The sequence below is a fragment of the Pezoporus occidentalis genome, unplaced genomic scaffold (genome assembly GCF_034315485.1).
Source record: "Pezoporus occidentalis ecotype Australia unplaced genomic scaffold, CSIRO_AGI_Poc_V1 ctg35, whole genome shotgun sequence".
Classification (NCBI taxonomy): Eukaryota; Metazoa; Chordata; class Aves; order Psittaciformes; family Psittacidae; genus Pezoporus; species Pezoporus occidentalis.
In genome coordinates this window covers 7,425,800-7,443,349 of record NW_026915483.1, presented here as the reverse complement: position 1 = coordinate 7,443,349, position 17,550 = coordinate 7,425,800, and the positions used below count along the sequence as shown (strand labels likewise).

Sequence of the window (17,550 nt, the reverse complement as noted above, 5' to 3'; positions counted from 1 at the left end):
TTCAGCAGTGGTCATTAATGTGGCCAGGCACTTTTTGCAAGGTTGATGAAGTTAGGTTTCTTGTCCTAATGAAATTCCAAAATAAGTAATTGCATTTTCTCTATCTTAACACCCCTCATACTTTCAATGAGATGTTCTATTTTTCACTTTTACCCTGAATGTTTTTTACTGTTGCACTACAACGTTAAATACTTGCAATGTAATATCCCAGCCGCGGCATACTGGGGTATTGGAAGGAACTGATCTCTACAGCTTTGCTTTGCAAACACTGCCTTGGGCCCTGGGGATGGCAGCTGCTCATGAACACGGCGGTTTCCTGACGTGCAGCTACTTCCCAGTGATATCTGATACTCTCTTACGAACCTCCATCTGCCCAGAGCTGGAACAGGAGATAGCTGTGGTAATTGTGCAGTGACTGCTAGAGACCAAATAGCTTCGATTACACTGGGAGACATGCAGTTCGCTAACGGAAACACGATGCACACGACTGAAAAGCATTAACTTTGCAGTTGCTTTTGAAACTTGCCCTTACTTCTAACCATAGGAGAAAGGAAAACTAAAAGAAAATACTGCCATGGAGAAGATTAATTCCTGCAGAACAAGGGGCTCAGTCTGAATTAACTGGACCTATTTTGCTGTTCCATCAAACACTTTCAATCCAAACCAGAAAACAACCGGCACAACTCCAGCCCTGCTTAATTACAAAATTGCACTAGTATCAATTTAAACTAATTGTGGATCTGGCTACAATTAAAATAATTTTCTAGCTGGAATAGAGCAGGTCATAGGTAGTGGTCACACAGGAAAGTCATCCCTCATCCGGATGATTGAGGGAAATAATTATCCTTGAGTTTTGTGCCTTTCTGGGAATAGAAACATGATTACCTCCCGGTCCCTGTAAGATGCTCTTTCATGCATACTGAACCCAAACAGGAAACAACACCAGCACTTTTCTGGAATGCTTTTGTGATCATCAGTACGTACACCAAAGCTTTCCCCTGAACAAATGTACCACAATTTCCTTCTTCCTGTTTGCATGAACCACTACCAGCCACCACATCTCCAGACAAAGATTTCTTACAGCAGAACAGAAAACTCTCCATAACCACAGAGCAAAGTTTGCTAAGGAGACTAAGACAAATGCACACAATTCCACCTCGTCTCTGCATTGTCTATGCAGTCCCTATGTCCCTCTTAGGAGATAGTAGCTTACTTGACTGGGCAGAAATGGGACGAAGCACTGCATGGCCCCCAGTGCCCGCAGTAGTGGGCTGTGTGGATGGGGTTAACTCTAATTGGAAAAGGGCACAAAACCTCCTGAGCTCTTCAGAGCAGTGCAGCTCAGTATCCAGCCACACAGCCCTCCCTGAGCTTGGCTGGTTGATACTATCCACCTTTGAGCAGCACAATCAGTCTGGGATAGGATGAGGGCACACACCGATCTTCCGTCTCACGTTCAAGGCATTCAGATTTCAGAATCACAAAGCATTTCTGTTCCAAACCTCCTCACCTTTCTTCACTATGGAAATTAAGCTAAAAATGATGCTCCACCCACAGCACTGCAGACTGCAAATGAGTTCATGGCTGACCCACAAGCAGTCTTCAGTGGTTTTTAATACCTAGCTTTGGCAGCTGCCTCATCAGATATGGCAATGAGATCCACCTGCAGGGGCCCATCTACCCAGACCAAAAGGCGCATAATTTTAGGGAATATTTAACTCTATATCTGCCACTCTCATATAAGTTAGCTACTGTGGTAACGACTAGTTCTGTGGACTTGATATCACAGATTCAAGAACAGCTTTCGTGTAATGAACATCAGAAAGCTGAGACACTGAATTTCTCATGATAATCTCCAGACTAAAAGGTGAGAGGGGCCCCAGCTGAATAAATTTACCAGCTGGTCAGATGAAAACAAAGAAGCTCCTCAAGCACTTGCTCCTATTTGACCCATAAACACTCAACACTATTGTCACCATCATTAAGTTCTAGACAGTTAAAACACTCCCTAACATACATGGCTACCCCACTGCCTCTCTTCATTACTTATTGTAACTGGCTATAGGTAAATTTCACTTTGAATCTATTCTTTCCCTACCAAATTTTGCCTTTGCCACTGAGTTAACACTAGTTTCCTTAGTGCCATCAATTATTTATTTTTTGCCTGTCTGCTACTACAGCTTTTCTGTTTCTCCACCAAAGTCAGAAACCTACCTCTTTCAGAGGCAGAGATGCCAGTAACTGTCAAGACAGCTTATGTCCTTTTCTCAACAGTCTGTATTTCTGGACACTCAATGAGCTCTGAGTTACAGTTAGTACCTGTCTCTGTAATAATAATGGATTTTAAAGTATCGCTGCCATAAAAACAGTAGGAAGAATATGTATTGCCTTTCCAGAATTAAATCATATGAGACCTGGACAATTGCTAATGGATCCCAAGTACCCAGGAGGCAAAAGAGTGACAATGAGTGTTTGAAAAAAAAACGACTAATAATGAAAAGATGATGCATAAAAGCAATCTTCAACCTTTTTGCAGAAGACACACCCAGGCCACATACAGAAAAGCTTCTGAAAATTGCACAAGATCTTGGCCTTATCTTCTGTATATGCACGCACTGCTTTATATTCTGTTTCAATCAGTACATACCCATAATGCAGTAAAATTTGTCTATTTCTCTGTATTTACACCAACTGGAGATCTCCCAGTGCGTTTAGTCAATACAAACCATTCTATGGGTTCAGCATGATCCATTCAGTCAGGCTAGCACTGCCATAGCCTTCTTTTTTTTTAAGGTTTGCCCTTTTAAACTTCCCAGAACATATCCTGAGAATGAAAACCTTGCTTAAGGTCGCCAAGTGCTGGAAACAAGAGGAGGAACCCACTTTACCTCCAGAATGCGGTGGTGGTCCACACAGCAGCACCATGCCCTGGCCCTGGCGGACAGAGACAGTGCTTCTTGTTCTGGTTTTGAAGTTCTCAAGATCTGCGAAGAGAGAAAGAACTCGGTTAGAGGGAGTTTAACGTTTCTCCTCACGAGAAGTACAGAGGGTTAGTTAGAGTTCGCTGCACAACATAGAAACAAGGTGAACATCAGTTTGGGGGGTGGTTGGTGGGACCTGGGTGGAATGCAGGGCAGTGGGAAGGTGATGTGCACAGAAGCAGCAACAGGATGAGTAAATGTCTCTCCAGGCTGCACGGCTGGTAAGGGGAAAAAAGTGCCGATTTACCTAGGGCAGAAGACACACCTAGAGAAAACTCCAGCAACCTGTAACACTGGTAAGAGTTTTGTTTTATGAATCTATGAAGAATTACTGCCTTAAACACTTCCGTTATAACCCAGTCTGTTTCCCTTTAGGAGGCTTGTTACTGACGCCCTTGCAACCCATGTGCAGAAACCCTTTCCCATAAGGAAGTCTCTTGTAACAGCTCTATGTTAGCCACACAGTGTTTTAATTAAAGTCCTTCTTACACCTTTCTCTTTTTCCTCTCCTTCAGAGGCCATGCACTCCAAAAATGTAACTCCCTCTTTTCTCTCCCTGCACACTGAATTCAAGGAACTTGCTATTAAGTGATGAGGTGACTGTGAGCTGAGCAGTGGCACCAGGTATTGATCACCAGTGGCTGCTGCTCAGGAGCCCTAATACACTGAATCACTTTGGTAGCCTTTTAACAGCCCCTTGTATTTCAATTTTCTTTACTTTTTCTTTTTTTGCTTTCAGTGTAGCTGAGCCATGGTTTAGTGATTACAAACCTGTTGTCAGTGCAATTGGGAACCAGGGAAAACACACAGGTGATAAATATTTAACAGCAGGAAGAGTAGGGACATCATTATATGGTTACAAGGATGAAAAGCCTTGATTTTTATCCTCTCTTGAAAATGTTTTCTGGAAACACAGGCATGCATACTTAAAAAAAAAAAAAAAAGTTAAAATTAGAAAATCAGAAGCACTGTTTTATTTCAGAAACCTTTTTCATGGACTCTTCCTGCTAAAGCCAAATTCAGGACAAAATCCAAGCAAAAAGGGAATGACAGTGGAAGTAGTGATAACAATTTGTTACAGTGCTAGTAACCATTGTGAGATTTCCAGCACTGTTCTTCCATACCCTTATGCTATCTGTTACATCATTCCCAGGATCTTCTTATATTATTTCAGCTTTTTCATTTGCATTTTAGTGGGTAAGTATCGTGGGGACTGAAACAACCTGCTGCACCACAGTGCGTTATTTATGAAGACAAAACTAGTCCAAACCTGCCTCCCTCCCACCCATCTTCTGCCCAACCCATGGACAGACACTGATGTCTGACCCTGTGAAGTGATGCTGTCTGCACTGGGTGCTAAGGCTGTTGCATTATCAAACCCTCTGGGCAAAATGGGTTCACACAGGAGGTTCAAAGCTACACTTGCAATTAAAAACAGTCTAAATTTAACCTGGCTAGCAATTTAACAGCAGGTTGACTAATGTGAGCTGTTTGTTCAGACTCTGTGTAGGTACAAGGAAACAATAAAGCATGGAATTTCCCAGCCTCAAGTCATAGTCTGGGCTTGCAGATTTGAGCAGGGTAATTTTCTCTGTCCTTCTGTATGTTTTGGCCTAGATAAAAACACAGAAGGAAAACAGAAGAAAACCCATTATCAGTGAAAAAGAGAGATATAATTTTTCTGTCCTAAGTTCCATAAAAAAGGTGGAATGTACTTTTCAGGAACCCCTATTGCATTCCTCTGGCCACCTGTCAGTCCCATACACTTAAATATCTTTTGAATGCACACAGGCACAAGACTGGATTCCATCCTTACTGAGAACAGTTGCACAAGGAATAATAGCATGAAACCAAAATGATGCTTCAAGGAATAAATATGGTATTAGGAAATGTTTTTTACATTATTTCCAGTAAGCAAAAGAGTAAAGTAAAACTAAAACAAGTCTCAATGACCAAAGCAGATGCTTTCTGGACATGTATATACAAACATATATATGCACTACAAGGAAAATTGTAGGAGTATTTGTACGTATAAAATAATATCTAATGGAAGATTCTTCATATATAGGTTTAGATGTTTATATCTTCATCCACTTCATCCTTTAGTTGACAGAACTAGTAAGTTATGCCATATGCATATACATACATAAAACATTTTAGAGATTATAAAGAATTCACTTTTCAGGCCTGAATCCTAAAAAAGCGAGACACAGGTCTGCCACGGAACAGATCAAAGAAAAATTGCTTGAATTCTGAGCCTGTGTGTTTAAGCTTACTTACACAGTGCTCTGGGGAATTCTGTTAATTGCAGAGGAGAGAATGGGAAAGGGCTTTCATTACTAATAGTAAGAAACAGCCACCTGCTTGGTGAGCCAGCAACTCTTGATTACAATAGTATGGAGAGAAAGTGCATAACTCAATAGTTTAAACACAAATCTAGTCCTCTGTTTAGTTTTGGTCTTTTTTTGAAGAAAGAAATGATGCTATTTGTTGACAAAACAGCTATATATTTATGACAAGAAAAGGAAAGAAGTGTCTGCTTGGGTGAACAAGTAGGAAATGATGAAGGAATGGTCAAAACCAATTGGAGGCAGCAAACAAAGCAGAACATTCATCACTGTCACTTGTAGTGAAAACTATCAAGCTTTGGAAGTCAACTGTCTATTCTGAAAAGCCTCATGCATGTACTTAAAATCTGGCTCCAAGTAAAATAACAAGATTAAGATAATTATAAGAAAGGTGAATATCTCAAACTGATTGGGCTGATTATGCTCATGCATTCTGAAATCCACACTTTAGATTTATTTTTGCAATACCTAAATACTGACTTGAATTACCAGTATCATTAAGACTGTATTAGCAAGAAACTTCATCTAAACACCATCTTGCAATTTCCCAAGAAATTAGGAACAATATTAGTGTTGCTGAATGGTTACAAAGCATACAGATTAGTGATGCGGGTTCCAGAGGTTCCCCTCTGCTTTCACATGCTGTGCAAAGTGGACAAAAACCTTTCCTACAGAATTCTGCTCTAATGGGTGCAGAATGTTGCACTGAAATTTCCTACCACTGAATTCCCCATACACGGAGGTGAAACCACTAGCTGAACAGAAGTTTTAACACACTTGCTGAAAACCACCCCACAGGATGCTTTAACACAGAAGAAGCATTCTAACATTTCTTTCCCCATGTTTATTATCTTCCTCCCAGGGAAACACAGCTTTCTAGTGCCTCTCTACTTTCCCCAGAGAGTACGTAAGAAATTATTTGTTTGACATTAAAAATACCAAAGGGACAGCAAAAGAAGAAGAAAAAATAACATTCAATACTGCAGAATGACTCTGAAATACAGCAGAAATGGTTCGGCTGTATGTCTCCCCTGATGAGAACATTAAGATTCAGTCCTCTTTGCCCCTAAGCCTAAAGACCCTCAGTTACATATGAATCATAGAATCACAGAATAGTTAGGGTTGGAAAAGACCTTAGGATCATCTAGTTCCAACCCCCCTGCCATGGGCAGGGACACCTCACACTAAACCATGGCACTCAAGGCTCTGTCCAACCTGGTCTTGAACACTGCCAGGGATGGAGCATTCACAACCTCCCTGGGCAACCCGTTCCAGTGCCTCACTCCCCTCAAAGTAAAGAATTTCTTCCTTATATCCAATCTAAACTTCCCCTGTTTAAGTTTTAACCCATTACCCCTTGTCCTATCACTACAGTCCCTAATGAAGAGTCCCTCCCCAGCATCGCTGTAGCCCCCCTTCAGATACTGGAAGGCTGCTATGAGGTCTCCATGCAGCCTTCTCTTCTCCAGGCTGAACAGCCCCAACTTTCTCAGCCTGTCTTCATATGGGAGGTGCTCCAGTCCCCTGATCATCCTTGCGGCCTCCTCTGGACTTGTTCCAACAGTTCCATGTCCTTCTTATGTTGAGGACACCAGAACCGCACACAATACTCCAGGTGAGGTCTCACAAGAGCAGAGTAGAGGGGCAGGATCACCTCCTTCGACCTGCTGGTCACGCTCCTTTTGATGCAGCCCAGGATACGGTTGGCTTTCTGGGCTGCAAGCTCACACTGAAGTCAGCTCATGTTCATTTTCTCATCGACCAGCACCCCCAAGTCCTTCTCTGCAGGGCTGCTCTGAATCTCTTCCCTGCCCAACCTGTAGCTGTGCCTGGGATTGCTCTGACCCAGGTGTAGGACCTTGCACTTGTCATAGTATATATGAGAATTTTTGTTCTTATTTTCCAATCAGAAAAAAAACTAACAAACCCACAGGAATGCCAAATGACTTATTAAGCCAGGAAGCTCAGTTATTTCTTGGCATGCTTACTGTTTTGGAAGAATGTGTGAAGCTGGACTATCATATCTCCCCATTTCCCTTGATACTAGATCTCTTTCCACTGGAAATTGCACCTGAGCAGAACTAGATGAACTTAGAAATGTGAGGTGTGCAGATATCCAGCTGCTGGACCTGCCACTGTGCCCAAGCAGAGGACCGCCAGGACACAGCATGGCTATTCAGCATGTGCTGAACAGGGCTGGCCTCTACCCATATTTTTCTCACTGCAATGTATTTTACCTTTTTTTATTTCCTACTCCTTCTGGTTACATTTCAGTTTTGTGAGGGAGGAAGTGACAGCCTCGAACAGGTCAGTACTTTCTCAAACAGGAGTGAGAAATCTCTGGTTTACATGCAGAAGCACTGTCATGAGGAGACGGTGCCACCCCTTGAAGTCTTTGTTAATCCAGTGGAGGATATAGCAAAACCAGTGGTACAAAGCTGAAGTCATGGAAATGGAGATGAGAAATTCAGCTTACTACAAATAATGATGATCAGCTGCTGGAATAAAGTACCACAGAGAGCAGTAGGTTCAGTATCCTTAATGACTGGAGATCAAGACCCCATTTCTAGAACACGTACAAACACTAACTAGGCTTTAATCACACTGAAGCAGCCAGGTTCAGTTAGGGATAAACGGTGGCCAATATGGCCGGTGATGGGGGTACTGCACCTACCTAGCCTTCAGATGCATGAAATACTGGTAAGGAGGAAGGGGCCTGGAAGCCAGTGTGAATGCATGGGGGCCTGATGCCTACGAACAGACCTGAAGGCCCCAGAGGTTTGCTCCTTGGGACCTGGCAATACAGTATATATAAAATCTGAAAATAATCACATAATGATTAATAATTAAAGTACCCCATGGTGTACTAAATACCTCATAACAGAAATAAAGGACCTGGACATTATAGTGAAATGCAATGAGCACTTGTAAATAGAAGGCAGAGAACAAGACAGAGCAAAACAATGCCTGTAAGTGATAAATTCATCAAGTTTTAGCATGCAGGCATCTTTGTGACTTAATTAAAGATTTTAGGTTGTGAATTGCTTCAATTACAATGATCTATCATTATACAGATCAAAAAAGAAAGGAGCTTTTATTTCAATAAAAATATTTATACCTGAAATAAACCAAACATGACAAGAACTGAGGACTGCTTAAAGGAATAGAAACCACTTGTCAGAGCCAGGATCCCAGCCTGACTTTTATTGAAAGTGTATCTGTTAAACAGCTCAGGGATTTATGGCACTGGGCAGTACCTGATCATGAAAAGATAATGTTGATCAAAAAGGAAACAACACAGCATAGCACACACAAGAAGGATGTCAACTTAACCTAGCTAATCAAAGCATCATACATCTGCATGAGAAATCCTAGGTCACTCGCATCAATAACTTGTAGATGAGGCTTTTATTTTAAATGTGTGATTTCAAGTAATCAAGATCAGATATTTGTAAGACTGGAAAATAACACAGGTGTACAGTAGTTTTTGTCCTATTTAACTTGGACATTCTCTATTTAGAAAGGAATTGTAAAAATTGATTAAGAGAAACCATTGAGGAAGAAAATATTAACACATTTAATATTAAATATTTAATATTAAATAGTTAATATTAACACATTTAATATTAAAATATTTCCCATTCTGGAGGTCCTGGCAAAGCCTATTGGGAGCATGCAACACTAAATCAATGACTCCACTGAAAACAGAAACATATTGTACAAGCTCCAGTAACTCCATCATTGCGTGAGGACACAATTAGTAATGTTTTCAGACCAAGGAGGTGTATGACAGGAAGGTTTAACAAGAATGCAGGCAGGTTATCATGATTAACAGTTATTTAGCCTTCATTTAATGAATAAGGATGCTACTTAAACCTCTTCACCTCCACAGTATTGATTCTAAATCAAAGTTATCAGATCCATATGAGTATAAAGCTGCATGTATTTAACCTGTGAAAAATACATTCATTTGTACCACTGACACCACTGTACTAGTGACTGCATGACTTCGGAAAAATCACTGAAGTTCTCTGTGACAAAGTTTGCAAATCTCCAAGGAAGAGCACTTAAACCGTCTCTCTCGAAAGATGCTTAATTAGCTAATATTTGCACAAAACCTTGACATCTGGTGCTGAAATGCTCTAGAGTGCAATATGCTGTTAGCGCACGCACACTAACACCCACTCTTTAATATGAACTTGAATGTCTTTTCTTGCATTAATAGATTTTCCTGTAGCCTCCGTTAAAACTCTGCCTTAATATTTAGTGATAGAACTTGCGGAGGTACTGTTAGGTGATGCCAGTTTGATACAAATGCTTATTCCTCAAAAATGCTCAAAAGCCCAGAAGGTGCCAGCACCAGCTGCCAACCCTACTAGCTTTGCTGTCTGGGTAGGGTATTGCGTTGAGCAACATTCTTCAAAATGTGGCTTAATAAAAGCTTAAGCTATCTGAAATGATCCAAAGTCCCTTAAGACTGGATAGTTTGTCTCAGTAAATGGCATATGGAAATTCTAATCAAAAACATATGGCTTTTCACAGTAACCATTATCCAACTTTGGCTAGAGTAATGAAACATTTCCTCAAGTTTTATGTACAAAAAAATCAGTCTTTATAGCAAAGAAGATTCAATTATAAGCAGAATAAAAGAGCTGTATCCTTTTAGCCTTTACTAGAACCTACTTGGGCTTGTGCTTTATTTATGAAACCTGGTAATCCTTTTTCTAAGTGACCACTAAATAAGTACTGGACATCAAAGTTTGTTCTTTTGAAGAAACATTTCACAGATTACATTGAAACATGAGCAAGCAAACAAGATCGTATCAGCTCACTTTGCTGCAAGTTCCCACTGGTGAGGGCAGTACAATATTTGACCTCTGCTTTTTGTATTTATACCCAATTTGTATTCAGCTTCACTGACCCTTCTGTTGTTAAGACCTCTACCCAAGCAGAGTGGTTATGGTGCATGTACACGAGGCCCCCTTGGTTCGCATTGTTGGCTGCAACACGGAAATAACTCAGCTGCTGGTTTCCACCATGCCCTGGAAACCAGACCGAAACCACAAGGCTTCCCTCGGGAGGCTGCATGTCTCAGGTCATCAATGATTTGACAAAGAGATCCCTACTTTCAATGAAAGCTAAGCTCTGTTTTGCCTGCCTTTGTTTGCAAGAGGGTTTCCATGGTTTGCCTTTATTTTTTTTAATGAGTGGCATATTTTTAGAAACCAAAATGCTTTCGTAATTACACTGGTTCTGAAATTAAGAGAGGACTCTCTATGCAAAAGGGCTATTTTAGAACTATTAAACAAAGCCAAAAATACTATAGAAAATTACATGAATAGTAAATGATTCAAGTTGTTGGTGACAGTTGTCTGTGTGTCTTTTGGAAAGCCAATTTATGTGACTATATCATGTAGAAGAAAGCACTGCTGTACATTGCCTTGAATGGCACACTGTCAAAAACTCATACAGCCTTAGTAAACCCTTTGTCACTACATTTAAGGTTGGGTTTTTTTTCCTAACGATTAGAAAAGCAGTGTCACTGCTGTTTTTACATATTAATCTTGTTTAACTCATATGAAACTATTTCTCCTTCTACTATATTCTATAAAAACCATACATACATCAATCACTTCTTTATGCATCACTGAATTTTCATTACCAAAAGAAAACAGGGCTAATATTCAGGCTTAGAGGGAAAAAAAAAGTTAGTGGCTTTTACGCTGCTATATTTTACTTAAAGTCTATCTCTAGAGACTTTTGTAAAGCAAATCTGATAACACATCAGTGATACTGCTTTACTGAGTTGATTGCAAGTAGCTACCAAAGCATAATACCTGTATATTTATATGTCTATCTGTATCTTAAATGGATCATTATTCCTACAGAGTGACAGAGGATGTATATGCTTGAAGGAAAACCAAGCAATTGTAACACGGGATCCCAAGAACACAACTACAAGGTAAGTGCAGAGGTCTTGCTGGTGCAGCCACAGGATGGAAATAGATGGCTAAGGGTAGAATTCTGCAGGTCCTCCTCACAAAAGGAACACAACCCAGGACTGAGCAAAAGTTGGTTGGCTGGAACAGAGTGAACCATGAGCAGGAACACTACATATACAAAACACATATGGTAAATCTCAGATGTAATAGAAATAGAAATGAATGAAGAAAAAGCAGGTAGTACAGCAGTAGTAGCAAATACATAAAAATATCAAGTCAGTCCCAGCCAGGGGAAAGACACCCCAGGCTCCCCCCCACCTCATCATGCTCTCCTAACAAAGCACCTCCGAGGCAGTAAGGGGTTGTAACTGCCTCCTCCTGGGAAGGGTGACACAACCCAGCTTACATCCAGGAGGAGCACAGGAAAAGAAAAGGGTGGAGGACACCCACGTGTTCTAGCCTGTGTGCATCACTGCAAGTGTAAAGTTACTATGCACTTTAGCCTTGGTATCATTGTAACTGTACAAAACCCAAGTCTTTGATTAGGTTACTAATCCTTCAGCTAGATTATCAACAAATCCTTGGATCAGCTTATAAGGAGTTCTATTAGCCTGGGTGTTTGGTATGGTATTTCACCCTTGAGACTTGGTTGTACTTTGGATAAAAAAACCTTGAATGATTACAAATTCATCTGATAAGTTGACTGGTCAGAAATGAATCCCATAATTTAAGAACTGTCAAATCAGAAAACTAGAAATGTTCACTGGCAATTTTGAGTATTCTGTAGTGGACAAAACACCACCTTTACTAGGTACATTAAATGAAATTCAGAGCACCCATACAATAGAAAGTGAAGTAATGATTTAGGTAAAGGGGTAATTACCTTTTCATATATGTGAAATGCACAATCCAATTAGGTACACAGATACAGCCAAGGAACCTAAAGTCAATTTTCAGGCATGACTTAAAGAGATTTACGGAGCATAATGGGGTTTCCCTTCTAATACCCCTTTTATAATTTTAAGATGATCCCTGCAATCTAAAATTTAGAGTGATGTTTAAGGTCACATTCAGTCCTTGAACCAAAGTCAACGGGATTTTTTAATTTATTTTTTATTATTAAAGACCACATGACCTGAATCTGAATAGGTTGGCAATGGCATCTTGTTCAACAAAAAAAACCTCACCAGGATTGGCCAAATATTCGTTGTTCAGACTGAATAAAGAACCTTCTACCAAGAGATGGCTTGTATGCCATCTTCCAAATTGTTTTCATCACATTTCCATAACTTTCCACATAAAACAGAGCATTCTTTCCTATCCTGGACAAAATACACAACCAGATGGAGACAGAAGTCATTTGCATCATTGCCTACGGAATAATATGACCTCATTGACTGTATACTATAAACTATGCTGATTTGGCCCATAAAACAGTCTTGAAGATGGGATTGTCGTGCATCTCAATCAGTCTCAGATTTTAGAGGACACTGGTTTGAAGAAATCATAGCCCGCCTGTATGAAAGCAGGCTGAAAGCACTTTAACTGATGACTAGCACCCACAAAAGCATTAAAGCTTTTTGCTTCAAAAGACTTGATAAGATTTGCCTCCTAATATTTATGGCTCTAACATCTCTAAACACTGTCTCTATAAAACCTATGCCTGACTTTTTAAAAGCAGGGTTTTATGTCATCCCTCTCACAAATACACAAAGATTAAGTTCTTCTGCCCATGTCCTTGCTGTTGTGTCAAGACTAAACCATGGGCTGTGCAGTTTGGAATAAAACCACCTTTGATAAAGAGCTTAATAGGATTCTAGTTTAAAAGCTGGTGTTCTAATGAATAATTTTTAAGAGTCACTGATTTGAGAAACAGTTTACAAGTTTGGACATGAAAGCTTTCTCATTTGACCTTTAGAACAGAAATTTCACTGGGATTTCTACTTCACTGAAAAACATGTTTTAGAGGTAAACATCTTGCCATTCCCCTCTCCCCCCCCCCCCCCCCCCCCCCCCCAGGAAAATATTTTTTCTTGGACTTGAAACAAGGTACTGCCTGTGCAGCTTTACCAAGTGGCTATGTCCGGTTTGGACTTCTAGATCTTTCCCCTTTCCCTGATCTTTCCTGCACAGAAACTGCTATCCTGCTTCAAGACACAAAAATTCTCAGATGAGCCTTTGCTGTGGGGATTTTCACAGTGGGGTTTGCTCTGAAGGCTCAACTTAACTATGCAATGGGGAAGAGATGCATACCTGGAGGAGTCAAAGGTTTGAAGGCAAACCAGGCATTCTCAGAGGAGGCAAACTGCCTCCCATCCAGGAAGAAGGGCTCGCAGCTACTCCCACCTGAGCCAGCAGTGAGCTTCAAACGGACACACATGGATTAGGAAAGGGGAAGTTGGTGTGCTGGAACGTGAGCCAAGATACCGTTCTCCTCGCAAGCTCTCCCCCTCACTCTGTCTCTTATCTATGTGTCATCTTGGATTTTGATGTCTCTGCCTGGGTTCTCAAACTGAGACTGTTTAAATCTTCCCAAGTGTTTCTGACCACCATCAACCAAAGACAGGCTGATTTGCCTACCCACATAGCTAAAATTCCTCCTTAGGCTTTTGCCTTGTCTTCTGGACTTCAACTGCTTTTCCTTGAGCGTTACCAATCCCACTGGCCAACACACAGCTAACAGGAGCCACAGATCCTCATGCTGTGCTTGGGCTGCTTTCTCCTTCCTCCCTCACACCAAGCATGAGCTGCTTGTCGTCATCAGGATGGCTCTGCCTGCCACATTGTGTCCTCAGCACCTCACAGGGATTTGAACCTTGCTTCCAAATAGGCAATAAGGCAGCCCCAAGTGCTTTTTTGCCTTCCTCCATGGCACTCATCTTATGGGAGAACAGAGACTCTTAGCAGTGTCTGCAAGGCACCCACTGGTCTCCTCCAAAGCCAAATCATTCTTTTCTATGATGTTTCCAGAAAACGAAAGTTGATGATGATCTCTTTTTATGTTCCACTTTATAAAAGCTGCCCGTTTACCTTCCTTCTATAGGAAATATTTCAAACGTTTGTTTCAAAGCAACCCTTCTGTGCCAGTCGAAATGCTGAGGACTCAGAAAATTTTATTTTATTACTTTAATCTGGAAAAGCTGGGCAGACATTTCCCCTTGGGTTGACTTTGAACAAAGTTATTTCACTCTCAGAAGTTTTTATATTTTCCTAGCAAAACAGTGAATTATTCTTACGCTTTCTCCCAGCACAGATGATTTTCCAATAGCCAGGAAGCAGTACTTCTGTTGGGGGAAGAAAATACTGCACAGCCCCCTCTCACTTCATAGCTGAGCATTAACACCACAGGCACCCCATGTGTGCCCCACTGGAGCATGCTCTGCTGCACCTTCTTACTTTGTGCAGGTAAATGAATGCAAATTCAGGCCCCAAATAATGTAAAATAATGTGACAAAAGATCACTCAGCGACAAATTTCAAAGAAAAATTTCCCTTTACTTGATAGAAACACAAACGAAAAAGACCCTACAGAGATCCTGATCCTCAGAGTATATCCAGTAGTTCAGCTTGCCTGTGGAAATGCACATTATGATGCTAGGCAGCGTCTCCTAGAGAGGAGATAGTTCTTCATTCTGTTCATCTCTCATGTCTAATGAATTATGAAATGGCAGTCACGTTTGTTGCAGACAGGAAAAATAACATGGGACAACTTTTGACAAACATATTTAAAGCTCTGCTGTCTTTGCATGCCAATACTGACTCCCTGGTTCTAATTCCAAGAAGGAAAACAGGAATGAAAAAATAAAACAATGAAGCAGGAGCCACTAAGATAAAATTGTTCTGCATTGGCCTTGCATTCCATCAATAGGAAAAGACCTTTTCTTACAAAGACAGAGCCCGTCTCTGGCCTTTGGGTATAGTCTACACTTGACCAGGGGGGCATGTAACTGTTATTTTCCACACATTTTAAGACAATAGTGATTTGCACTGATACAGAATCAGTAAAGATCAACCTAAGGATAATAATTATTTCTTCAAACTAGGTAAATAGCATAATTTCATTTGACAGACCAGGGGATTTAGAGCAAAAAGGGGAGGTGTTACAAGAAGCATCCTACTAATTGAGATTCCTTGTCCTATTCTCTATCCGCTGGATCCAAAAGACCAGGAAAAGTGAATACAACATATTACAAAAACATAATTTTATGGCTCTTCAGATGTTTGTGCCACTCTAGGGTCAGTTTTTGGAAGATGTTTGGAAAGTTCTGTTATGGGAAAGAACCTGGACCAAAGGAAGCCTTAGTTGTGCCCACAGGTGTTTATGTGGATTGCCCGGACAGCAGAAAGCAATGGTTCACAGACCTGACCTACCCCTAACGCCTGTAATGGAGACAGTGAGCAGGTGAGACTACTAGCTGTAGAAAATGATGCCCCAAATTAACTCCTGTATGATAAAAGAGTGGCGACAATGGATGTGTATGTCAAATCATGGGTGGGGATATAGCACACTGCAACTCTGACTTCTGCTGACTATACTGAAGGCAAGAGTATCTACAGGATTGCTAATAAAAATGTTCAATATATTATCATTTGAAGGAAAGAACCTTATGAACGCTAATAATTATCCATAAGTCAAGGGAAAGATTTCTTTTAAATTTACAAGTTTGCTGTCCATCATATCCCATTTTGTCTTTTCAAGAAAGCAGGGCTTAAATTCACTGAATAACCGAGCTCCCTGAAGGGTCACTGCACTCTTGTGTATACTGCTTTATATTGGCATCTACTTTTTCAGGCTATTTAATTTATTGTCAAAATAGTAATTTAAATTTGCAGTTAATTTTCCTCTCTTATTTATGTGCCATTCTAGCTTTCATCAGAATAAGCCAGCTGGACATCAGTGATTTACAGAAGTAAGACTGTACTCAATGAAGGTAGCTGGGCTACATTCTGAAGTTGTGCCAACCTGAAATTCCAATACCATCTATACAGCTATTCAACTGTTCCTATCCTCAGGTTTAAGAAAATATGCTCAGAAAAATATTCAGTAAGTTTAGTTACATTCAGAGGATTAATACTATTACTAAGGGCACACTAATATTCATAGTACACTACTATATTAATTTTCACATTTAGCCTTCCAGTAGTGGAAGAAATGTCAAATGATGTGCATTGATTCTCTAATAACCTAGGGGTAAGCAGCCAAACAGGCCACCAGCGGGAACTACCTTGCTGGTAACACAGGCAAGTTGTAAATGCTTCAAGAATGAGAAAGAACAGGAAATTTTTGCTGATAAGTAGCACAGTAGCAGATCCTGCACAAAGCCACGGGAAAGTAGGGAAAAAAAGACAAAGTCTTGCTCTCTCCTTAGCTTACTGTGGGAGCTTTACACCGTTTTCTTTATTAACTATACACTGAGCATACAAAAAGAAGGGTGGTATTAAGTTAGCAGGTGAGATGTCAAAGTGACTGATTAAGCCTAAGGTCAGAAGATCTTAAATGCAGAGAGATCTACTCCACTTCAAAGTGAAATTGTCCCAAATACTTGGGCTCAGAACCTGAATACTTACTGCTTCATTCAGAACATCAGAGAAAACAAGAAATCTCTCATTTCCTTCAAGGTGGAGTCAGACTTTTCCACAGCACCATGACATGATTTAGCACAAAGATAGTTCTCTCAAGACTAGAAAGAATTTTACATAACAGCAGAACTTTTTGCAAGGAAAGCTTACATCAGTGGACCTTGGCACACTGGGCCTAAATGGGTCAATTTAAGCATTCATTTTAAACAAACACCTACATCTACATTTAGTTCTTAAAATTCAGCCCCTAGATATAAATATATACAATTTGAATAGATGTTATTTTACATAGTAAATGCACAATCAATAAATACGGGGAGAGACAGGAATAACTGTCAAGGCAGTGCCTTGCTGTGCCCTAAATTTCTACAGCACAAGGGAAATCATGGCACTGCGACAGACCTGTGATCTTAAGCTAATTGTGGAGCGATGCCCAGAGGCGCTGGCAGCAGCTCTCACAGCTCCTGGCCACAGCCCTCTGACACCTCCCTGTGCAATGCTCCCCACTCTCAGCAGCACTATTTCTGCATGATATAAACTGAAATACACTTCACTTCCCTAAATAACACTTGCAGGCTCACAAGATAACTAGCTTTGAGAGCAAGTACACTGATTATTTACAAATGCCCTGTCACTACTTTAAGTAATAATATATTCATCTTATTTATAACCCTTGGGTGGAAACAAAGCAGGTATAAAT

The 17,550-nt window shown here is 40.5% G+C and overlaps 1 protein-coding gene across 3 annotated transcripts in view; it reads right to left on the bottom strand.

Annotated features, from left to right (window-relative positions):
• Nucleotides 1-17,550, bottom strand: part of LOC134169626 (contactin-4) — a 341,881-nt gene that overhangs the window by 104,283 nt on the left and 220,048 nt on the right. For all 3 annotated transcript variants that reach the window (XM_062630366.1, XM_062630364.1, XM_062630365.1), the window contains one exon: nucleotides 2,889-2,984. In XM_062630366.1, coding sequence (XP_062486350.1) covers nucleotides 2,889-2,984 — 96 coding nt within the window. The remainder of the gene's footprint in view (nucleotides 1-2,888; nucleotides 2,985-17,550) is intronic.